At 43.7% G+C, this 25175-nt stretch overlaps 1 protein-coding gene across 4 annotated transcripts; it reads right to left on the reverse strand.

The window, feature by feature from the left end:
- Positions 1–12039: 12039 nt before the first annotated feature.
- Positions 12040–25175, reverse strand: SH2B1 (SH2B adaptor protein 1). 4 transcript variants are annotated; one of them, XM_073004544.2, is made up of 10 exons: positions 25026–25153; positions 24488–24564; positions 22473–23404; positions 22201–22302; positions 21134–21225; positions 20142–20248; positions 17495–17683; positions 16758–16984; positions 16479–16650; positions 12040–13154 (listed from the first exon to the last, which is right to left on the reverse strand). In XM_073004544.2, exons 3-10 carry the CDS (start codon positions 23325–23327, stop codon positions 12916–12918), a joined length of 1983 nt encoding a protein of 660 aa, XP_072860645.2. In that variant the 5' UTR covers positions 23328–23404; positions 24488–24564; positions 25026–25153; the 3' UTR covers positions 12040–12915. The 4 variants fall into 4 exon arrangements, with proteins under 4 accessions (XP_072860645.2, XP_020648435.3, XP_020648436.3 ...); XM_020792778.3 differs by lacking the exon at positions 24488–24564 and adding an exon at positions 16092–16200 and having other exon boundaries at positions 12997–13154; positions 25026–25175; XM_020792776.3 differs by lacking the exon at positions 24488–24564 and having other exon boundaries at positions 25026–25175.

The raw sequence follows: 25175 nt of genomic DNA on the forward strand, positions 1-25175 counted from the left end.
AACAAACAACACTCCCAAGTTGTAAAACCCTTAGATATACAGTACAAAAGCTGAAGTGGATAGTTAACACTCTCCTTTTCTGCACCTTTAAAGTGCTAACAAGAACACATAGCCAGTGGTGGAATTGCATGCATGAGTATCCAGAAATTGAAAGCTGTAATTCTATACAAACTGACCTGGAAGTAAATCCCACTGAACTCTGCGCACTAGCTTCAGAGTAGATATGCACGAGATTATGCTGTAAGTGTCAGCATGGGCGTCTAAATGGAACCCCCATATTCAGCAGCATTGTATCATTGGAGTATGGGCTTCCATGCCTTGCTTGAAGGTCTTATAGGACCATTAACTTGACCACTGTAGCTTTTTAGTACTATAATTGGTACTATAGCCAAGGATTTATCTATCTTCTTACATGTACTTTATCTATAATTTTATCTATCGTCTTACGTGTGCTTTATGTATAAAGTGCTACTTTTTCCTGTCATCCTGGAGAAAGATAAGAAACTCTCCAAAGCCTAGTATTTGGGCTGGACTGGAGTGATTTATACTATGTCGAAACTGGTTGTTGTACAAATACATGTTGTTGCCTGAGGCACTGCAACAAACTATAGCCCTGTACATCCAGACGTAGATGCATAACACCCATTGCATCTGCACATGGGGAAGAAAATCCAGCAAGCAACTCTCCTAATCTCTGGCAATGAAACAAATCAATCAACTAACAAATCACTGCCCTTTAATTACATCCAGAATCTGGTACCTGAGACCACTTCCTCACTCTGCCTAATAGCAGGGCTGGCCTTTTACTAAAATTATTTACGATATTTGTGCGTTTCTGAGCATGTATCCTTTGGACCTTCTGATGCTACCCAGTCCTATATAGACATGCACGGCCACAGGGTTCGTTAAGGTCCCTTATCCCGACATCACTCTCCTTCTCCCCCCTCCAAGAATGAATGACAGGTCTTCTTTCCTCCCTCCCCCCCTTCCCCAGCTACAAGATCCGTCTTGAAGGAGGTGGTGTCCGTGTCTGTCCCCTGCTGGGGCACCGGCTTTTACCCTATAAGGGGAGCAGCTGGGAGCTCCTTGGGCTCAAAATAGATGCAGCTGCCGCCTCTGGATTAGAGAGCTCAAGAGAAGACTTTTAGAGGGAAAGGGAAACGAAGATGGGAAGGAGGGGGCAGGAGCTTTGGGCAAATTAGGGAGATGGGATAGATAGATAGATAGATAGATAGATAGATAGACAGACAGACAGACAGACAGATAGATAGATAGATAGATAGATAGATAGATAGATAGATAGATAGATAGATAGATAGATAGATAGATAGATAGATAGATAGATAGATAGATAGATAGATAGATAGATAGATAGATAGATAGATAGATAGATAGATAGATAGATAGATAGATAGATAGATAGATAGATAGATAGGATACTAGTAGGTTGGTTGTATTGGATTCTGGCAGACGCATTAGATCAACGATCAAAAAGATAGATTACTTGTACACACGCTTCATTATGAAACAAAACAAACACACACACACAAACACTTGTATCTGATACCACCATCACTGCTGGCAGGGAAAAAGTCTGGAATAGGGCTCAAACAGTGCATATTGATAGTTTTCTACAGAGGAGATAAATTGCTCTGTGGCACCTTAATAGTTAATATGTTTATTAGGACGTAAGCTTTTTACATACATACAGCCCATTCGATGGAAAAGCAGACTGAAATGCCACGATCGCATAACACAAACATTGAGTGGAAATTATCTGAAGTGAACATTACATTTTCTCTCTTCTTTTTAGTACAGAAATTAGAGCGCACAGATTCACTGGTATTTTCTTTCTAAAAGTGAAACAAGTTTCTAGCTCTTATGGCTGAGAAAGTTTTGTAGGGTTCAGAAGCCAGCATGAGAGTGGGATGATAGGCTGAACAGGATTTTTCCCCCAGTGATAAAACAATAGTGACTGAATAGGCTACACATTGTTCTTCACCTTCCTTTGATGGAAAGCAATAGAATGGATTAAAATAGCTATATAAATTAGCTTAATTAAAAAAAGGAATAGCATTCAGGCTCATTAAAGAAGGTAGATGATTTGGCCAGCTTTGACAGATGTTGAGTTTTAATTTAAAACAGCATTGAAGAACGTATATCTCACTAGTCTTAGACAACCAGGCAATCTGCTTTGGTTTTATGCCTCTCTAAACCACAGAATACAAGTTATATCATTTACAGTACAATCCCATTCATGTATGCTTGGATCCAAAGTCTGGTGAGTCCAGTGATGCTTACTCTCAGTATAAAGACAAAATGCAACCTTAATACAGGAATGAGCAAACTCCGAGGCTTGTAGGGTTTACTTCTTTTTTATTATTTTTAAAGAACTCTGATCTGTAACAAGTAGGACTGGACACAAAAGAGTTGATGGGACCAGAGACAATGATGTGTTTAAAATGAAAGGACAAGGTATTTCCGAGCACAGTTCCATTTGATAATTTGCTTTCAGTTCCAGAAAGGCTGGGTAAAAATCAATTAAAATCAAGTCTTAAAATTTAAATTTAGATTTTTTTAAAAAAATTTTAAATTATGAAAATACTTTTTTTAAAAAAAAGTCCCATGTGATTATAGTTTTAATTTAAAATGTGATCATCTTCTTCTGAACGTAAAAATCTCTTTGTGGAATAAAGACTATAAATTCTAATTCCATATTAGGAGATAATATATTCATATAATATTTTTCAAAAAGTCTGTAAATAGCAAGCAACAGTTCTTGAAGCAGGGGCTCAATTTTTTGAGTATCCATAGGCTTCTATATAGATTATTTAGGTTAATCTTTCTCACTGTGCTAGTACCATGTCTGGTAGATACTACTAGGAAAACCTGTGATTTTCCAATTGGGATTAATAAAAAACTTCTTCAACCTTGTTTTCTAAATCTAGCCAAAGCCCTTTCTTCTCTCTCTCTCTCTCTCTCTCTCTCCCTTCTTCTCCTGCTGACTTAAGATAATGTTTACAATTCCTGGAGATCTTATCAAAATCTCCAGGATTACTTGTTTTCTTACAAGAGATGCTGATTCCTTCAGAATGGCAGCCCTAGTCCCTCTCTAAAGTGTAGATGCTGGAAATATCAATGAAGAGAGAATTCTTGGAAGTGGATGAGATTTGTGGAAAAATATATAGATGTAGGAAGCAAGACTACACTGTTTTAACGCAATCTATCTATCTATCTATCTATCTATCTATCTATCTATCTATCTATCTATCTATCTATCTATCTATCTATCTATCTATCTATCTATCTATCTATCTATCTATATCTATATCTATCTATCTATCTATCTATCTATCTATCTATATATATATATATATATATTGCGTTAAAACAGTGTAGTCTTGCTTCCTACATCTACATATTTTTCCACAAATCTCATGAAACGGCCAAAGTATTGGAGCCTCAGCTTCAGGATCTGATATGTATACTGAATCTTTCTGGTGAGAGATTTGCATTGTGGCTGAAATCCAACCTAGTCTCAAAATTTATTGGTGATCTGCTGCAAATCGCTATAAAGTAGGTTTATAAGATTATTGAACAGCTGGATAGCTTAGGTTGTGCCTCCTCCTGGTTTATTACATGGTTTTACATATTCCAGTCTCATTTAAATATATGTCATTTAAATATAAGTGCCTAGTCCTCTTGATTCTAGGGTCCCCCTCCCCAGTTACATTCAAGGGAGGAGAGATGATTCCTACTCAGAATTTGAAGTCCGCTGGAAAAGCCCTGGAGGTATCTGGTTAAGAGTGTTTTCAGGGAGAGAAGATGACAGGGGAATATCAGCCACATTTGCTGACTGATGGGATGTAAAAAGAGAAGGTAAAGAGAGCTTTAACTCCCTTTCTGTCCCTGGTGTTGACAGCTGCATCCTTCTCAACTGATGTTTGGAGCAGGGTTAGCTAGTGTAGATGAAGATTATGAGCTCAAGCTTGTAGCTGCCCATCCCAAGAACCACTCTTACATCCAGCCGTCCCACAAAGAGAAGCTGGTGTCAGATGTCACAAAGGCTGCATGTCTACTCTGCTCATTTAGGGGAGACAGAGCACATGCCTCTTAAGCAGAAGGCCCCAAGACCAGTCTAAGGCATCTCCAGTTCAAAGGATAAGGAGATGACAGAGAGGAGCTCTTCCTGACAGTTGCTGTCAGCCAAAGTGGACAATATCAGAGACAACGGACACTGGGATTGCCTTTCTCTTTTTTCCAGGAATAGTAGCTCTTCCCTGTCAGGATTCCTGCCATTAGCATAATATCCCATTTGCAATACACTGTGGAGAAGGACATCAACCGTTATGAAACAAATGTAAGAGAGAGAGTAATACCTTTATTCAACCATTAAATAATCAATCAAATCGCAAACTTTAGTGGAGAAAATTCCACTTCTTCAGGCTTAGCAGAAACCATTCATGTATAGTGCAGAAAAAATTGTATAGGAGTCCAAAAATTGGCAGTACACCTCTGTGAGAGTTGATGTCAGTCCTCTTGAGGCTCTCAAGCATCCTTGCAGCATGAGTTGGAATTTTTACACCCCTCTCTTATGACCAAAAGGTTGCCAATTACTCTATGATTGCACCCCCGCCCCCTCAAAAAAAGAAAACTCACATTGCCTACTTCAAAACTAAAGGTTTTTTTTTTTTTTTGGCTGTCAGGCTGTGGAAAAATAACACAAAGACACAGCAGCCTCTAGCACAAGTTAGCGATTCTAATTTGGTTTATTCACCATGTAGAAATGGGCGATTATGCCAAATTAAAGTCAAAATAATGTTTTTCCCTGGTGAGCGTAAGATGTTTCCTTAGTTTGTAGCCACCTCCAGTTAATGTGAAGAATCTACAGTATGTGGTTTGTAGAGTTCACACTGTCCTGTAGGTGGCACTATGTAGTGATGCTGGTTCCTGTGCGTTAGATTGGTTGTAAAACTGATTTGTATGAAGCCTTTAGGGTGGATATATGTAGTGCAGAGGAAGCAGAGAAGCCATAGAGAAGCAATATGTGAGTGCTGCAGATGTGCGCTAGCTCTGTCACCTGTTGTTCCTATGTGGGCAAAACAGCTGGGCCAGAAGAGCATCAAAGAAGAGGGAATGACAAAATATTGAAAACTTCCTCCTAAAAGCAGGAGGAAAGTGGGGAAGGCAGGGAGTTGGTTTTGATTTTGTTGTGTTTTCAACAGGGACATGGACCAAAGAGGATCGCTTGAGGTGTGTATGCCGTTTGGATTCAAGGATCGCACCAAATTCTGTCTCTTTCTCCCCCCTTACCACTTGTTAAAGTGTAGGTCAGACTGGTGTTGAAACACACTCATCCAAAGCTCAAATTATTAACAGGATACTAGGGAAATATATCCCAATTTGAGGGGTCAGGATTTCAAAACAGGTGTTCGCTCAAGATTTGGGTCAAAAGTTTTTGTTTTCTGCATCCCTGTCTACCGGAATCTACCTTTCACTTCTGCTGTCTTTAACTGAAGGGGAGTAGCCGGTGGCAGAAAGTGGAAGGATCTCGTTAGTCAAGTTCTCAACAGTTCAAATACATAAACTGGATATTTGCTGTTAGGGGGTACAGAAATCTGCCACTTTGGTTTTCTTCCACATTTGAATTTTAAAAAACAAAACACAAAAGACCTCCCATTCTTTTCATCCTGAATATTTTAAAAAAAATGTATGCTCTTCAAAAACAAAATGAAGTGGATTTTATGCCCACTTCCACCAGCCAAATATAAGCATTTGTATTACCAGGATGAAGAAGAATATGTTATACGTGCCTCCCTAGAGGTTTTAAAGATAGGGTAGGGGGGTGAGTCTTAGTTCAGTATTAACTTGTGAAGACATACAAGGATAAAGCACTGAAAGCCAGACAAAACTAGATAAAGCCGGGAACAATTAAATCTACCCATTTTTCTTTTTCTCAGCAGTTTTTAAAATCTGACATTTTCATCCTGAATAAGCAGTTTGTCAAATTTTTTTTCGAAAAAGAGAAAGAACTGCACATAAACTTCTCCCATTCCTGCCAAGAATCACCTATCTATCAAGACCAATGCTGCTCTCTTCTGTCAGAACTAAAGCTTGACACTCTCCATCCTGATTTAAGTAATCTTTATTTCCTCCTATCACAATAATTTAGAAAACAGTGCCCCATCTCCTCTTGCCCATTTGGTAATAATAATCCAAGATGTGGAACCCAGCCAATCCATACAAGAATCCAGTGAAGGCTGTTGAGGTCAATTAGTGTGAAACTGGAAAGGGATTTATTGCCTTTGCCTTAAAGATCAGGAAGATTAGACAATAGGATTGGCAAAAAGCAATGTTTTAATGCCTAATGGTGGTCCTCAGAACTAGCCACTGCCCTTCAAAGATGGGAGTTTGGGAAGAATGCTTTGTATCCCCTCTGCAGGAAGTTTTTGGGAAGCAGTTTGGGGAAGAGATGCGTTTCAGGCTGGATTTGGCTAGAACGTGGGGTACAGACTTGGGGGGCTGCCCAGATTGCCCTGGTCAGATTTTCCGCTCTGTTGGGCTGCCTGCTTGATTTATGTTCTGCTTATGTAATTGTTAAACAACAAAACTGTCCTTGGTCTTCAACACTGTTTCTCATTTTTCCAAAGGAAATACAATTGGATGGTGTTTTGCCGGCTCTAGTCAACCTTATCTCCCCTTCTCCTAATTATGAACTCAATTGGTGTGCCCAGATTGCAGCCAAAATGGGAACAAGAGAAACAAGATGGGCAAGAGCAACCCTCTATCTCTCTTGACATATATCTCCCTGCAAAATAAACAGTTTATTTAGGGTCCGAGCCAGCCATGTCTTCTTTCAACGTACAGCCAGGTGGCTGTAATGGCACAGTACATGATGGCACTGGGAAAGGTCATTTTAATGGGAGCAGTCTCTGATAAAGCACCCCTTCCAACTGCTGGGAATTAAGAACATAAGAAGAGCCCTGCTGGATCAGGCCAAGGCCCCATCTAGTCCAGCTTCCTGTCTCTCTCAGTGGCCCCACCAGATGCCTCTGGGAGCACACGGGACAACTAGATACCTGTCTCCTGATAGCCCTCCCCTGCATCTGCCATTTGGAGGTACCTTCCTTTTAAGCCTGGAGATTCTACATCCCCATCATGGCTTGTAACCTCCAATGAACTTCTCCTCCAGGAATCTGTCCAATCCCTTTTTAAAGGCATCTAGGCCAGATGCCATCACCACATCCTGTGGCAAGGGGTTCCACAGACTAACAAAATGCTGAGTATAGAAATTACTCCATCCTGCCCCCCCCCAAGGCTGAAGCCCTTCAACTGGACTAGAAAGGCCCTGTTCAGGTATGGATCAGGGTTGCATCTTGTGATAGCTGCAAAACAGATCGCACCACTCACAAAGCAGTCCAAATTGTGATCTGTTTCACTGCGTGGTCACACCCCTAAGTTCCTTTACTATTCTCTGCTTATTTTCTTTGCGCTCTCCAGATCTCATCTCCCTGCCTCTATTTATTTTATTTATTTGTTTAAAATATTTTTACCGTGCCTTTCTCCCTAAAAGGACCCAAGGCAACTTACATCATTAAAAGGACAATATTTAAAAGATAAAAACAATAAGTATACAAATATTTAAAAAGAATTAAACAAGTATTGTATTTAAAACGGTAAAATAAAATCAATACTAAAATACAGTTAAGAACAACAAAGCACAATACAATTTGAAAAGGCCCTCTCAGACAGCCAGTCACTAAGGGAAAGTTTTCTTTGGCTAGGCCTCAGTGTTTTGCTTGTTCCCCTTGTATGGAATATTTGCACTTTTGCAAACCTCAGGATTCTCTCACACCTAGTGATGCCCCCTTCTGTGTGAGTAACACCACTCCAGCTCAATGCGGAATGGAATCCAGACTATGACTTTGCTATTATTAGTATGTTATGATGAAGGTTGCCACCCCTTTAAAAGACAAACTAGGATTCATTTCTAGATACCTAATTAATTCTGCACACATTTGTATCTGATTATATATGTACTTTCAAAGAAATGTGCCTATCCTCACGTTGGACTGTTGCAGGTAATGCTGCAGCAAGCATCTTCTTCTTTCCTCGTGGATAGAATGCTTATTCTAAAATGATGACTAGTATCTTTAACATCTACAGAAGAGACCTGGCACAGAGGAATGATTAAAAAGAAAGACTGAATTGGGAGGTTCTCCGTTCAAATCATGCCTCTGCCACAAATCATGCCTACTTATCCAGTAGTCTGGGAAGACAATTTTCAACCTCCATTCCATCTACCTGCAACATAGGGGATAGTGGTGGTTGTACGCATTACAATCAAAGAATGCATACTAAGTACTTTGAACACTTAGAAGTACTGAACAAAAATTAGGGACTGGCCTGGATCCTGGATAATGGATACAGTACTTCAGAAATGCCTTTTGTTCATAGAAAAGGTGGATACTGTCTTGAGATTTATCCATAGTTTTGTCGTTTAGTTGTGTCCGACTCTTCATGACCCCATGGACCAGAGCACGCTAGGCTGTCCTATCTTCCACTGCCTCCCAGAGTTGAGTCAATTTCATGTTGGTTGCTTCGCAGACACTGTCCAGCCATCTCATCCTCTGTCGTCCCCTTCTCCTCTTGCCTTCACACTTTCCTAACATCAAGGTCTTTTCCAGGGAGTCTTCTCTTCTCATGAGATGGCCAAAGTATTGGAGCCTCAGCTTCAGGATCTGTCCTTCCAGTGAACACTCAGGGTTGATTTCCTTTAGAATGGATAGGTTTGTTCTCCTTGCAGTCCAGGGGACTGTCGAGAGCCTCCTCCAGCACCACAATTCAAAGGCATCAATTCTTCGACGGTCTGCTTTCTTTATGATCCAGCTCTCACTTCCATACATCACGACAGGAAAAACCATAGCTTTGACTATTCGGACTTTTGTTGGCAAGGTGATATCTCTGCTTTTTAAGATGCTATCAAGGTTTGTCATCGTTTTCCTCCCAAGAAGCAGGCATCTTTTAATTTCATGGCTGCTGTCTCCATCTGCAGTGATCATGGAGCCCAAGAAAATAAAATCTGTCACTGCCTCCATATCTTTCCCTTCTATTTCCCAGGAGGTGATGGGACCAGTGGCCATGATCTTAGTTTTTTTGATGTTGTTTCAGGCCATTTTTGCATTCTCCTCTTTCACCCTCATTACAAGGTTCTTTAATTCCTCCTCACTTTCTGCCATCAGAGTGGTATCATCTGCATAGGTTGTTGATATTTCTTCCGGCAATCTTAATTCCGGTTTGGGATTCCTGCAGTCCAGCCTTCCGCATAATGTATTCTATCCATAGTTTACCATCCATAAAAAACCTAAGAGTTAAATCGTGGATGGTATCCATAGTTTACCACCCATAATTTAACTCTTAAGTTTTTCTTGCCATATAATACCATTTTTAGCCGAGGCATGGGGCCATCCCACTCCCAGACCCTTGAGATTAGCACACCTGAGGTCATGTTTAATCCAGCATCCCGCAAGATGCCAGGAGGATTAAGCATACAGAAACTTTTTTTCTTAAAGCAGGCTAAATGTCTAGCCCTTATTATAACAGCATAGAAAAACGGAGGGGAATGGGAAACCACAGAAACCTGGAATGGGAAGTCTAATTTTAATACATTTAAATTTTGGGAGTGTGTGCCTGTCAGTAACACATCAGACCTTTGTTCCTGCCAGTGACCAAAGGAACATAAAATGCCCAGTCAAGATAGGCTGCAGAATTTTAGGCCAGTAGAGAGGGGACACGACCAAAACTGGTGTCCCTCCTGAACACAGCCTAAAAATTACTTGGTTGCTTTTCCATATACTAACCCTAACCCTTCCACCAAAGCTGTTCATGAGAGACATTGGTAGAAAATGCCCCCAACTTGAGTGTTACCTTACTAGGGCCTCTCCTATGCAGCCCACCCACATTGAGGAAGGCTCTCCTGGCATTGTTCCCTATTAAAATCTGCAGTGCCCATATGGGCTTTTGCTGGAAAAAAAAAAGATCAACCAAATGCAGGCTTTCTTTGCTATCTAAATCTGCCACTGTTCTCTCTCTCTCTCTCTCTTTCTTTCTCTCTCTCTCTCTCTCTCTCGTTGTGTTAATTTTGTGTATGGATGTGAACATCATTTCAAATGAATTTTCAAACAGTCACCCTGAAGATTACCTTGCGCCAAGGAAGAGCAGACCTATTTGTAACTCTTCTCTCAAAAATGCAGGTGGCTTTATGGTGGTTGATAAGCATTATTTAGGTGGACAGCTATGCTATCTTGGTGACATTTATTCTAGTGGAGAGACTGCTGAGCTATCCAGCAGTTCTTTTCATTTTCAAATATAGTTTCTTTCAGGCCAGTCTGCCACTTTAAGAATCATTCTATAATCTGTTGCTTCTCCGTGTGTGTTTTTCCCCCATGACTTGCCACAGGGCTGCAGCTGATTTCACAAAGTTGGCTCGTCAGTAAGTAGCCAAAGCTACCAGAATGAAGTTGTCTTGTGATCTACTTTCTACCTCTGCCTCCTTCCAAGACTGCTCTCATGTTCACCCACCACTTTGGGGAGCCCTCTCAGAGAACAGGATTCCCAAAGGGTCAGCCTTATCATGAGGCTGTGCAGCTGCTGCATAACTCATCCAATTCTGTGCATGAAAAAGCAAGACACTGAGGAGGGGGGGAAATACCTGTAGCATTGCTAGATGTCTAAATAACCAGACTTGCCTGTGGTACTTTGTAACATGACTAGAGGTGGAGTCGCTATTGGCTGTTCTATCCAAAGCAACAAAATACCTGGGGCCAGACCTATGTAGAACCCTATTCCAGAAAGCCTATGCAAAATTTTTAAAAAATCCCCCTGCTCCCAACAAATACTACCTTATAATGCAATTGTTTAAATCTGATGGCTCTTTTAGACACAGCATAAGGTCATTGGAATGGGCCCGCTGCAGCCCATTTACGAAAACTACCTCTCAAGGCACACAAACAAGGGCTTGCCTGAGAAGATCTGAGCACTTTTGGTAGTGAGGATGGGGTTCCTTTTTTTCACCTGTCCATGTGGAAATGCCAGCTATGTGTGGATTAATCAGCAACCGCCATAATTTCTTACCCTCATTCTTATGCAGAAATGAAACCAGTCCTGCTTCTGACTATCTCCTGTCTCATTCTGTTGGAAAACTGGTGTAACGGACAAGCTACAGAAGTAATTATCTGGTCTCCCTTTATCTGAAAGTCCTCAGCATATGTCATACAGCATATCTTAGACCTGCAGAGCTAGAAGGGGCTCTATGGGAGCATCAAGTCCAGCCTGTCAAGGAGACACAGTGAGGAATCAAACTCCCAACCTCTGTCTCATACTACTGATCTACATCACAGGGTTGCCCATGTTCCTGTCTAGAAAATTGTCAGCATATGTAGAAAGCAAAGCAAACAGATTTCACCACTTCTGAGTAGAGTGGGGGTGCCATTTCTTAATGCTGCCCATTGTTTATGGGGAGGGGGAAGGAAGCTTTTGTTGGTATCTGCTAGCTTGGCCTATTTCTTGTCATGCTGGGTGTTTTTTTTTTTTTACTTGCAGGAGAGCATTAAAAATGGTACTCTTCCATTTGTAGTCTATAGTCCATTCTATCATCCCATTCTGCCAGCTCTGCAGATTACATCTGAAATAATGTCTGTGAAGTATTTTGAATACAGTCAAGCAATGTAAGAGCAGGCAAGCACGCCCCCACTCCGATGTTGCTGGGCTAGATCTCCCAACATCCTTCACCATTGGCTGTGGCTGATGAGAGCTGGTATCCAACATCCACTGGATGGCCACAGTTGGCCACCCGTGCACTACATAATACCAAGTATTAAAACCTCATTTTTTAAAAGACCAAACGCAGGAACATGCCTTCAAAACAGCTAGCCTGGGATGACTCCGTGCAAAGGTTCAAAAAGAGAAACGTCCAGGCCCAACATCTGCCTAGATCCAGTCTGTGGTCGTTGAGTCTTCTTCTTAACTCACAAATGTTCCTTTTAAAAGGTAAAATGATGTTTCCTTTATTTTTATACAAACTCCCAAAAATAAACATAAAAAAAGGACACAGATGAATGGTACCTCAGAGTAAATTAAAAAAAAGATGAGAGAACTGAAGAGACAAAAGTGGGTCTGACCAGTCCAACTAGTCCACAGTAAAAAAATAAATCTTAAGTTGTGGTGAAGGAAAAAGGTGCAGTGGGGGGGAAGGAAGGGGTCAGTTATCTGTGAAAGTATATGTTCATAACACTTTTAATTTAGCTGGGTGGTGGAGACTACAATGTGTGGCCAGTCCCCAAGCTCAGGGATTATAGAGGGGAGTGACAAAAAGAATTATAAATATACTTCTGGGCAGAGAAGGAGGAGTTCACCATCCCCTCCCCCCACCTCAAGGGAGAGATGGGAAGGGAGCAGGCATTACATTCGGAGACTCCATACATTCAGAAAAAGAGCAGGGGTATAGAAGACTTTGTCCAGAGTCCACATTTAATCAGGGGATGGGGTGGGAAGATCACCCCCTCCACCACCACCACTTCTTCTGTGTAGTGTTTACGATAAGAGAATACTCTTGCCCAGCTGCAAGTTTTTGGGCTGAAGGCCGTGGGATGGAGGAAAGAGCGAGTTCATTCCTTAACAATGAAAACATGGCTGTAGTGCGTACCAAGCTCTTGCAAGTTGGGAGCAAAAGACGAGAAGGAAGGAGAGATGGAAAGGGGGGGGGTAAGGCCAGTCCCCGCCATCACAGATCATTGGAGGAAAAGTCTAGAACTATTAGACATTTGAGCCCATCTTGTACCCACAGTCAGGGCCTGAACTCCGTCCAGCGATGGGTGTAATGAAGGCTGTTTCCTTTCTCTCGTCTCGATTTGAGTCTCAGACAAAGGAATATTGGTTGTTCACAGCCCTGGCTCGTCCTTCTGGCTCCTCTGGCAAGGGAAGGGATCCCCCTCCTCTTGGGGCTGCTCCCTCGTCCACCTCTGGCACCGCCCGGCTGCCCTCCTCCTCCACCTGCCCCTCGGCCTCTGGCAGTCTATGGTCTGGGGGTACGTGGGGTGGCCGGGCTGGGGGAAGCGGAGGTGGCGGAGGCGGCAGGTTACGAGAGGTGTTCGGTTCTGTGGAGAAAACAGAAAGAGACGGACAGACAAAGAGACAGGATGATGTGGAGTTAAGGCAAGAACTGGAATGGCGGACACCGTGAGTCAGCTGAGGGGACCCCCTCTGTTGAACCACATCTAATCCAGAACAGAGGTTCCCGGGCCAGATTTTGTTTACAGCTGCCTTCTATCTGTATTGGGTACGCAAAGTGTAGTATGCAGATATTGCCTGACTACAACTCCCATGATCCTTCAGCATCAGCTCTGCTGGTTAGGGCTAATGAGAGGTGCAATCCAACAATGTGGGAGGGAGCACAGTTTGCCCATCCCTCATCTGCAGCCAGAGCACTTCAAACACTCTCATTTGGGGACTGCTTGGAAAGAAACATACTGTGGGTGGACTTGTATTAAACATATGCCACAGTATGGTAGTTGATTTCATACTATCATGTTTTAGAGTCAAAAACTTCTGAATCTAGACCACCGGTTCCAAATCATGGAGAACCCAGTTGTTCTTGGACCGATACCCCCGGAAACCCCAGTCAGCACAGCTAGTGGTGAAGGCTTCTGGGAGTTGCAGTCCAAGAACACTTGGGGTTCCCAAAGTTAGGAACCACTGATCTAGATATTAAAATTCAAGTGTGTATTTATTGCGACTTTAAATGCATAGCTGAGCGTGGAGGCCGAGATAACATGTGTGCCCAATGATCTTTCTGCCTTCCATGCTAAGATCTGCAAATTCCAAACACTGTGATACAGCTCTAGTCTTCAACTGATGCCCAGCACAAGGTGGGTTCCCTTTCAGAGAAGCAGCTTCCTTGGAAGTGTAACCATGAACACATGATGCAAAGTCAAGAAATTTTTTTCCCCCCAGATTTTACGGCTATTTGGTGTTGATATATCCCTCCAGGTAGCACTCTGGGACAGAATGAAATCCAGAAATATTAAGACAGCAGAGCCTAGCTAGTCAGAGAGTTGTAGGGCATGATATGAAGGACACCAAACATGACCACCTGGCCAACAAGAGCTACCCTCTCCAGAACTACCCATTGTCATCTCTGCAGCCAGAAGTTCTCCCTGCCCCCGAATTGAGGTTCTGCATTAGAGTGAAATCTCAAGATTCCTGGCTTACATTATTCAGCTGCAGTGATGGAATAACTTTTCCATGTGATCCAGTGTGTGTTGAATGTCAAATACTCCCACATACCTAAAGCAATGGGTCCTAGGATGTTGGCCTCCAACTCCCACACATCATTCCCTTGGCCATTAGCCGTGCTGCCTGAGGTTTCTAGGAGCTCAAGTCTGACCATCTCTGAGGACTCAGATTTGGGACCCACTGCCTTAAAGCTTCTCCCCTGCCAAGCCCCCCTTTTTAAAAAAATTTCAGGATTAAACTGGGCATGACAAAGAGCTAGAAAACTGACATCTGAGTCCACCGTGGAGCACCTGCAACCAGTTTTTCACAGTCAAGAAGGCTAATTAGCCTTCGTTTAGAAAACAACCATGCCCTTTCAAAGATGTGCCTCCTCTTATTCCCTGTCCATGGAAAAGTAACTGTACAGACTGATCTCCATTCACAGCACAACCTAGCTTGCACTTATAGCTGTTTAGAAAGACTTTCCATTTCTTAGGCTGCTTTGAATGCTACACTGCATACCACAGAGGTAAGACTACCATGCTGATCACAGAAGATAGGAATCGCTCAGCTTTGAGTCCGTCAGCCCTACGTTGTCCCAACGGTAAGTCTTTAACTCGGCATTACAATAACGGGAATGAGTAGACTGAGCCCCTGAATTCAGAATCATACCAGCCACTTGTTGTTACTTACAACCGATTACTAAAACAGGGCAAGAGAGCAAAGCTACCATATAGGAGCCCAGGTAGTCTCTTTAATTGTGTGCAGTTAATATTATTCTGTTGTTTTACATAATATGGCTATATCCAAAGCAGATTTTATAGAACGGGCTTCATCACGTTAATTGCTACTACAGTTGCGAAAAGGCACAGAGAGGCTTTGTTTGCCAAAGGAGAGGTTGCCAAACATGCCAGGTCTGGCAGCACTTGTAGTATCATTTGAAGCCCCTCATGGCCACAGTGCAGTCCCAGTTACGGAGAAGATACACGAGCGGCTGCTTTTATTCCTTATCAGATTACTGGTTCATCTAACTCAGGATCTGATAGATGGTCGACTGGTGAGTTTTACTGGTAGATCTCAGGGTAATTTTTGGAAGATGGGCAGTTTTTGAGGTCTGAATCAGTTTAACAAGAGCAAGACTAAACCTTTCCTCCTGTTCCCTGCTCCTTCCCTGTCATGAGAGACTTTGGGCTCATTGTTCATGAAATAATGAGCATCGATTGGAGCAGATTTTTGTGCAGCTCCACTGGTTGCTTTTACAGCTTTGTATTAGAATCTCTCCTTTACAGTAACTCAAATCTAAAGAACGAGACTGTCTGCATTGTACACCCAGACCAACAATTTGGTACCCAGCTGATTAGTGGACCACAGTCCAACTAAAAAAAAAAATTGCATCAACCTGTAAGTCGTCATCTAACCCAGTCCTGGCTCTACCACAAGATAGAAAAAATCCTTTTTCAGACTAGAGCCACCACCCACATACCTCTCCCCCATTCCAAACCCCAGCAAGCAAGACTATTAGCTATGCCAACTGGAGAATCTGGGAATCCATCCTCAATTCTACGTGGTAATACTGGCTCCTCAGCATTGAGAACTGCATCCTGCCCTGCCCTGCCCTTTCTGGAGATTGGAGCAGAAGCATCTTCACTTTTAAACTTCTCCCCCTGCCTCCAGGCATCACAGACACAGCGGGGCAGGCACTGCACGCTCACACGACCCATGGAGATAGCGATGGGCTATGGTGTGGGGCCGTGAGATACACACACACGCTCTCTCATATTCCCAGCCTTCTTCCCCAGGGGAAGCTATTGCACACTTACACGCAGTCACCCGCAGAGGCGGCAGCAAGGATGGAGATGAGGTTGGGGGGCGAGTCGGGGTCCCCACTGAACCCAGACACCGGCGCTCGACTCCCAGCCCGGTCCCGGCCTGTGACAGAGATGCCCACATCAGAAACAGGGATTGGGGGGTGAGGGAAGAGAGGGAGGGGAGGACGTGGACGGGGTGAGTTTCTCTCCCCTCCTCCCCTGGTGACCAATATACACTGTACAGGGCTGGAGCACAAGGCCTGGGCAGGAAGAACAGGGAGAGAGGCACATGTCTGGAGCCACGATGGAAGGAGATGGGTGGGAGATGGAGCATGACATGGACTGGCAAGGGGTGTCTATGCTCTTCCCCGCCTGGCACCCAGCTCCTCCCACCCTCACCATGCAGCCTTTGCGAAGCCACCACATAGCTGACAAGCGTCACATCGCTGGAGCCGCCTGACTCAAGAGGGATGGGATGGACCCGGAAGTGCTCCAGCATGTCGAAGATCGTCTGGAACCAGAGATGTTGAACCCGGCATTGCCCATCCTCATTAAGGGAGAGGCGCAGGTGCTAGAGGGACAAAGGGGAGACCGGTGAGCCACTCCCGGAGCCCGAGCTTGCTCTGCCCCACAACCCCAGCACTCCCCAGCAGAGACCAGCTGTGTCCTTGCACTCACCTTGGCTTTCCCCTGGAAGTTAAAGGTCAGGACATATTCGCCTCGCCGTGTCTCGCTCTGACGCACTAAGAAAACGCCGTGGCTGCTGGTACCCCCTGCCAACACCAGCTGGGCTGCTTTGAGACGGGACAGGGTGCCATGGAACCAAGGAAATTCAGAGAGGTGATGCTCTGTGTCACCAAGACTTCCCCCACCGGGATCAGGTTCCCCTTGGAAGAGGAAGGACCCTGAAGTAGAGAGAGAAGCAACAGGAGGAGACTCCCAAGGAACATTCAGAGAAGTCCGGATTCTACAACAGTGGTTCCCAACCTTGGTAAACCCAAGTGTTCTTGGACTGAAACCCCCAGCCAGCACAGCTAGTGGTGAAGGCCTCCGGGAGTTGCAGTCCAAGAACAACCTGGGTTACCCAAGGTTGGGAACCACCGTTTCTTCCCTTGGTTTGGGGCACTTCCAGCCCAGAAGCAATAGGAGCTCCTTGCTCTCATTTTATGTGACCCCCAAACAAGATGGGACAAAGACAAGGGAGTGGGAGCAAGCAAAGAGGGAAAGAATGTGCAATCTAACGGAACATTGCAACCCTACTCACCGCTGGCTCGGACTATGTCTACTACCAGCCTCTGGCACATGACTCCCAAAGGAATGTGGCTTCAGTGGGGAAGGAGTTCTGCACGCGGACGATTCATAAGATAGAATCCAGGATAGAAAGCAAGGAGTTCCTGCTTATAGCGAACAATTACCTGAAGTATCAGGGGTTTCTGGGAAGGTTGTATGGAGGAGGCCAGCAGGAAATGGGCCTTCGTCAATCGGCACCCGAGGTGGCAGCTCTGGAGGCAGCAGCTCCATTGAATCAAAGTGCGAGGCAGCAATAGAGACTGAGCTGGGGGACATGGATGCTGAGGGGCGTTCCATCAGTCCACCGTAGGCACCTGGGGACGTCACAGAGAGGCCAGATCACAGGCTAATAACACAGCTGGCTTCTAAAAAAGCTGGTGCAACAACTTACTGTACCTGGTGCAAGCATATACTCAGAAATCTGTTTTTACCGTGAACCCAATCTATTAATGTTATACAAGCAATTATATTTCTACATGCTGATATATTTATAAATTACCATTTCTATCACTTGCTCCCTTTTCTTTTATTTTCCAATAGCCATACAATCTTGAACCCTATACATGTTTCCATTTTTTGTAAAACTAAACAAATAAACTCCTTGTTTCTTATTCACTGAAATGCTTTTATTTCCATGGTTTTTATTAGTCTGCTTTTCTTTTCCTTTTTTATGAATACAGTATTTCACTACTTTTCTGTTTAGCTATCAGTATTTCAGCTATGGCAAGTAGATGATAAGCAGTCTTTTAATAATTACTTGACACTGACGTTCATATACCCTAATAGCAGCATAATAAGTAGATCTAATTAAATCCTATGGTCGAATATGAAATTAATTAGAATGTATTTTCATTCAGAAATATATCATGTTAGAATGAACTCCCAGATTGTGAAAAAATGCTACTTTCTGGATTAATTAAGCAACACTGAGCTATTCCTGGTTTGAGAATGTTAAATATGCATGTGGTTAAAACACTGGCTGAAATTCTGTGCTTTCACTTATACTGCCTAAGGCTTATATTTATTGTTTCAGTTTGCATATTGCCCCATATATTGCACACACTCTGTGCAGTTCACAACACATTAAAAACACATACAAACACAACAAATACCTAACAACTAATACTTAATTTGAAAGCATGTGTGTGTTCTGTGCCATTGAGTCAGAACTGTCTTAAGAGTGACCCTAACAGGGCTTTCGAGGTAAGATAATTAAGGAGTGCTTTTACCAGTTCAGCTATGAGTTTCCATGACCAAGTGGGGTTTCGAACTCTGTTCTCCAAAGACATAGTCCACTGTTCTATCTATTACACCACACTGGGAATTTGAAAGCATAGAGGGATTCAAAGAATTTCCCCCAATTAATAATAGTCATATAAATGGAAGTAATTGAACTGGGGCACCTTTTTTCATACCAAGGAGTGGTCACCATGGGGTGATCATGAGAACTCAGTCTGTGGATCTTTTATGAGCTTTCATACTAGACTGGAAAGAAAGTAGATTTCTGGCTCTACTGGCAGATCATTGGATAAGCTGAATGAAATAGATGGAAAAAGGACTTCTATGTTCCATTCCTTTACAATAACAAGCTTTCCCGTTGTCTCCCCCCCTATAATAATTTTACTGGTGAAATGAAGGAAGCTACTAGGACATCCTCAGCTGCTTATTTTGGAGATTAAAAATTTCCCATTCCACTCCCAGCCAAAGGTCCTGAAGCTCCCACAGGGCCCTTGTTATTATGAGAAAGCTGCTGGAGGCCATGGAATGGACAGCTGTAGCCTTTAATTTTAAAGAAGTGCGGACAGTGGTAAAATCATCCTGGCAGTGGTAATTTTTGAAAGACTCCTCTCATCCCCCTCCCCAACCTTCAAATGTAGTTCATGCAACATCCCATTTTTAAAGTGCCAATTATGGTTGTTTATTTTGTGCTCACAAACTACTAGCACTGTAACTTGTTACAGAAACATTCATGATACAATAATAAATGCAGTCTCTCCCTCTTCATTTTACCTGCATAGCAGGTAAATGTCACTCCAAAAGCTTCATGACTAAAGGGGAGAGTTGCACCCACGTTTCCCTACTTGTAATGTGACATTACAACAACCAAAACACCACACTAGCCCTAACTACCTTGTCACAAAATGAACAGTAAGGTGATAATCACCTAAAAATATTTCAATCTTGTAATTGGAAGACAGGTGGTTTGCTTTCGTCTTTCCACATTATATTTTAGTGACCTGGCAGACGTCTTTGGCAGTTTGTACACTTTCTCAACTTATTTGATATCCAAAGATATGTCCCTTACCAGATTCTAAGACATGCTACCAGATCACAAGCTAATCTACTGGACTTGCTCTGTTCCAGGATGGATAGAGCTGATGTTCAGTTTTCACAATCACCATAGTAGATATATCATTGATGCCCCTAACCACCATACTGTCATATCTTATGAGAAGCTTCCATGTTATCTTTCCCACTGCAGTAAATGGTAGTGACAGCTTTTTCTTTTCTTTTGGTTTTGGCAACTTTTTAATTAATACTACAGTGCTACCTCTGAAGTCTGGCATTTTCTGAAAAGTTTGCATATTTGTAGCACTGATAGGGTGAAAACTGAGATCTTGTGTAGCAATGCTTTGTTTTAAATGGTGTTTCCTTGGGAAAAAATTGTTTACCACACTAACAGCTTATGCGGGACAAATGAGTAAGTAAACATCTTGTAGGAGGCAGGGTGAGTATGTGTGTGCACACACATTACATCAGACATTCACAAACCTTGGCTTAGCTGTTCATTGCTTTCACTCGGCACCATAGGAAGCTCCCGGCTGGGCATGCTCTCCGAGTGGTTCATGCATGGCTGCTCCAGACTGTCAGTGCTCTCACTGCAAAGATACGTTCTATCAGCTCCACAGCTAACACAAAACCTCTACATTTACAAACAGTATTCATCTGAGCACCAAGTGGCAGGGAAAACCCATAGGTGCATGTGATGGCGGAGAGATGCAGCATTCATGCCCTGCTTGTAAGTTTCTCAAAGGAAAGCTTTTGTTTTCTTGGAAACAAAATGCTGCCCAAGTGGGATCTTTGCTATCATTGTTTATCTTTCTAATAAGTAAGAATCCCAGAGAATGGTCACTCCTGTCTCACTTGCATCCTGGATCGCCTGCCATGGCAAACAGATGAGGTGCTGGGTACAGGCCAGGTGCACAAGTGGACACACAATTAGGCATGTGACTGATATCCAACCAGCATTCTGTCAATTAACCTTCTGTTATTCCTCTTGTGCACATAAATATTCAGTAACAATCTAGCTGTTAAGTTACTAATATATTTCCTAGGCTGTCACCCCAAAACAGTCACCTTTGTAGTTGCATTGTTCCATCAAGAAACTCTTACTTTTCTGAATATCAAAACTAGTTAAATATTAACTTTTTAGTTTGTAAACAGACTGCAGAATGCTAGAAGTTTGTAGGTTATGAAAAAAACAACACTCCTGTCCATCTCCTCACTACCGCAGTATCCACAATGGAGCACTAGAATGAACACAAAGCAGCTCTTCCTATACGATATTCCTCCTCCACACTTTAGTGAGGCTACACACCTGTAACTATAAAGCTGAAAGTTAAAATTACATTGCACAATCGGCAAAGGTATCTTTTATTTATTACAGTTGTGATGCAACTTAGTTATGCCTTCATTCTAGCAAAAACAAATTATAAGGACATCATACGCTATATTATCACTCTGCAGCACCAAGTGCCACTTACCCTAAGCCCATGCATTCCTGAATATCTGCTAGCCATGAACGCATCTGCAGCGAGTCAACCGTCTCAAGGATGTACTCCAAGGAGCTTGATAGCTAGAGGAACAGGGAACAAAAAGGGGGGAAATTATAGATACATAACATCCTGCTAATAATCCTCCCCCTAAAAAAAAGCCTTAGAAGAGGAAAATTAAATGATCCTCAATAGATGGAAGATACAATTGATTGCAAGGATTATATCCAACCGCGGAAGCCAAACATGTTTTGGGACAACTTTCTTCATAAGCCACCTGTAAATACTCAGGATTTCACAAAACAATGCATATGATACTTTTTAAAAACACTCATGCAAAGAACCAGTAATAAAAGAGTCAACCTGCCTTCCCCATCAGACAAAAGGGGGGCAATCCAACACAAGCAGTGGTGGTTGGAGAATTACATTAACATCAACCTGTCCCCTCCTGTCTTACCCTGCCCATCAGCTACCTTGGCTGCTCATCTAGCCTTCACTGCTGAATATGCCATGCTTTCAATGTGAAAAAATCATGACACACCCACATATTCCACCAACTCTTCAGGTGCATGCAGGTCTCATAGCATATGAAGGGAATTTACATTGCGTGAAGAGTAAGGAATGCTGAAAAAAAATGTTGACTTTCCCCTGTCAACACTACCTGCATAGGCTGGTATGACAAAGAACCTCCTTCTGTTACTGAGAAGCTAAGTAAAGGGGGGAAGGTGTTCACTTCTCCACTGAGAGAACACTGTGTAAATTGGATCAGTCTAGAGCCACTGGGAAAATATACACTATGGTTCCCATTAGGTTTACAAAACAGGTTCTACGACATGCATGGAAAACCTGCTGCCCTGGAGGTTTCTTGGAATACAACTCCCATGAGCCCCCACCAGCATGGCTAACATTTAGAGGCTAAAGTTGCAGGCCCAAACATCTGGAAAGCCCTAGATTGCCTCCATGGGGTTTAAAATGGACTCGTTGGATATCTACCTGGGCACTAACAGCTTCTTATTAGGAAGACGCTATGGGTACACCCATCCCAGCTTTGTTCTAACCTTGAGTACAAAGGTGTTTTCTTTGTCTGGCATTTCCAGGGGGGTTGTTGTCCGCACATCCACTACGCAGGAACAGGCGATGCTGACCCGTGGTTTTGATGCCTGGGGGTTAAAGTAAGGAGAGAGACAGATGTACAACACTCCCTCAGCCCCAAACCAAAAGCCCCTGAAACACCAAGCCTTGGTTTGGCGACATTACTTTCCTCTCACCAAATCAAGTATCTTCTGCCACCCTCTCCACCCCCACAATGAGACAGTGTCCCACTACTCACCTTTGGTGGGATGTAGAACTCCAAAAGGTACCCCTCCCCCTCCCCTTTCCCTGCTTTGCGCAGGAGAAGACGGCATTTCTGCCAGCGTGTCCGGCTACCCCCACCCGACCCATCATCAGCTACAATGTAGTTCAGTAGGCCTTCACGCCGCACACTAGCCAGTTCCATGCGGAGGGTGGCTGGGGAGGCTTTATTAAGCCGCAAGCGCTCAAACCGATGAGTCCAACGATCAGAGTCACCGCCTGCTGAAGAGTTTGAATTACTGTTGGCTCCTGTGGCTGCCCCATCTCCTCCACCACCCGGAGATGAGTCAGTCGAGGTCTTCCACTGCAGGATGCCACGGACACTCCCCCGGACACTGCGGCTCACATTGCGCAAAGAGAAACGCTTTTTCAACTTTGGTTTGGTGGCAGTGACTGCCACCATGGTAGAAACATCTTCAGAGCTGCGGGACTGGCTGCTGGAGAGGCCAGACGGTGGCCCCAAGGGAGGCTCCACGGGAGAGGCAACTGAAGAGTCACTGCAAGTCTCGGAGAGGTCACGAACAGAGGAACAACCTGTGAACGGGGCAATGTCACATCGCGGTGGCGAGTCACTGGCATAGGCCCGGCTTACTTCTGCCTCAAAATGCTCCAGGAAGTGCTCAGCAAAGCGGCGTGAGAAAGCGGCTTCAGCTCCAGGTGTGGCAAACTGTGGGTTTTCCCCCAGAAAGGCCCGGAAGCGGCGAGCAAAGTCCACAGCTGCAGCACGAGCGTGCACCTCGCAGAATTCCCTCCAGCCCGGTGAGGAGAGAGAAGTAGGCTCCCCCACCATCCCTCCCCCTACAGGTGACAGGGGCACTGCGCTTCCGTTCATGACTGCCCAGGTGGGGCTGGTTGACCACACATCCAGTGCCAGGACTGGGATATTGTTGGTTCCACTGGCTTCGTCACCTGCAGGAGGAGAAACAGAGAGGCTATTTGAAAATATAGGAACAATACAACCTGTGAGGACAACTATTTATGTTTGTGATATGCAGGGGGAAAAGGTGGTGTTGCTTTTAAAAATCAGATATGTACATCTGCACCAAAACTCACTGTCAGGCAATATCTTTAGGCCAACCTAACATGCACAGAGGTCTGAGGAAGCTCTCAGATCTCCATATCACAAAACCTCAACCACAATGCTGAACATTTTTAGATGGTCCTAATAAAGAAATTACCTAGCTGTGGATTTTGGATTTTTTTTTCTTATAGACCAAAATCTGTTGTTTTGTTTAATACTGAATCGAAGGACCACAATTCAACTACACAAAACCACATATCTCAAAAGTTCATATGAAGAATGCAACAGCTGTAAAATGGTATTAATCATTATATGCTCTGAAACTGATTCTGCTTCATGATTCTAACTCGTGATGACCCTCCTCACAATTTTATAGAAACAGAGTAATCAGAGATGGTTTATCAATTGCTTCTTCTTTGGATGCCTTATTTACACAGGTTGACTCTTTTCCTACAAGGTACAGTGGGGAATTGAAATCCAAGCTTCTGAAGCAGCTAAAAACATAACCTAATTTTGTGTCATCACAAAGGACAAGACACTGACAATTCTTGTAGAAAAAGCATCTCAATGTTAAATGCACAAGGTAACCTTTAAATTGAAGGACCGCAGTACAAGCACCAAAGAAGCAAACAGGTTGCAGCACAGCAAAAAGAGGGGGAAAAGGGGGAAAAAGAGAGAGAGAAACCAGGTAAGAAAATAAAAATAATATATATATATATATAGCATAGCACCGTAAGGTCCAAATTACGACTTTGCACATGGTTCTCATCTTTAGGGAGAGCAAACATTAATGCTTTCTTTGAAATTCAGTGTTAAGCTCAGAAATAGTATCCTTTTTTTGATGTGTTAAATCTCAAAATGAATCTCCAACCCATAATTGGGAGTGCAGGTTTCTTAGAAATTGACTGCTTTATGGTGACTAAGAGAAAACAAGAAAAAAGCTCAGTGTGAAAACATTACTCTGGACTCACCAGCAGAATCTCAGGCAGTGGTTTATTTCAGCCTTACAAATAGAGATCCTTTCAATTAGAGGTGTCAAGAAATGAACCTAGGATATGCAGAGTGCAAAGGATGTACAGGACCAAAATAATATTCCTCCCCCCCCCTTTTTTTTTAAAGATCAGACATTACAGGAACAACTGGGAAAGTAGGCACTCCTGATGGAAAGTCCAGAGCAGAGCCCACAGGACATAGGTAGAAAGCCATCCCACAGACGATCACACCGCACGCTATGGTCCCAGAGGTGGACGGTTCTTTCTTGGAAGCAACAGCTAGCCAGGCCAGCGGCTCTCCCTCCCAAACAAGTGAGCACATACTACCGCCTAATAAAGTAAATAAAGGTTTCTGGACCTGGGAGCGCGAGAGATTCCTCCGGGGGAAGCGGAGGGAGGGAGAGGAACGGCCCCTCCCCGGCGCAGGAAGGAGGGCCTGGACAGGGAAGAGGTTTCTCCGCGCGCGGTGGGGAAGTGATCCGGGGCTCCGTTGAGCTCCGTACCCCTTGTCACTTACCATCCCGGCCTTGGGTCCCTTCCAGGAGGGCGGGTTTGCCTGCCCGTCTCTCTCCCTGTCTCTCGCGCGCCACTTCCGCTTCCGGGTTTCCTTCGTCAGGTGACCCTGTTTCCTTCCACTTCCGTCTTCGTCGTCAACCCGGAGGGAAAA

This window comes from Pogona vitticeps, chromosome 6, assembly GCF_051106095.1.
Source record: "Pogona vitticeps strain Pit_001003342236 chromosome 6, PviZW2.1, whole genome shotgun sequence".
NCBI lineage: Eukaryota > Metazoa > Chordata > Lepidosauria > Squamata > Agamidae > Pogona > Pogona vitticeps.

Bases quoted from the DNA above. Each gene is read 5' to 3' on its own strand.
- SH2B1 (XM_020792776.3), bottom strand. From the start codon at position 23,327: ATGAACGGAAGCGCAGTGCCCCTGTCACCTGTAGGGGGAGGGATGGTG. The intron at 16,985-17,494 runs GTAATTGTTCGC...TCTCTACTTCAG, and splicing joins AGAAACCCCTGATACTTCAG to GGTCCTTCCTCTTCCAAGGG. The intron at 13,155-16,478 runs GTGAGGGTGGGA...TTTTCTCCACAG, and splicing joins GGCTTCGCAAAGGCTGCATG to AACCGAACACCTCTCGTAAC.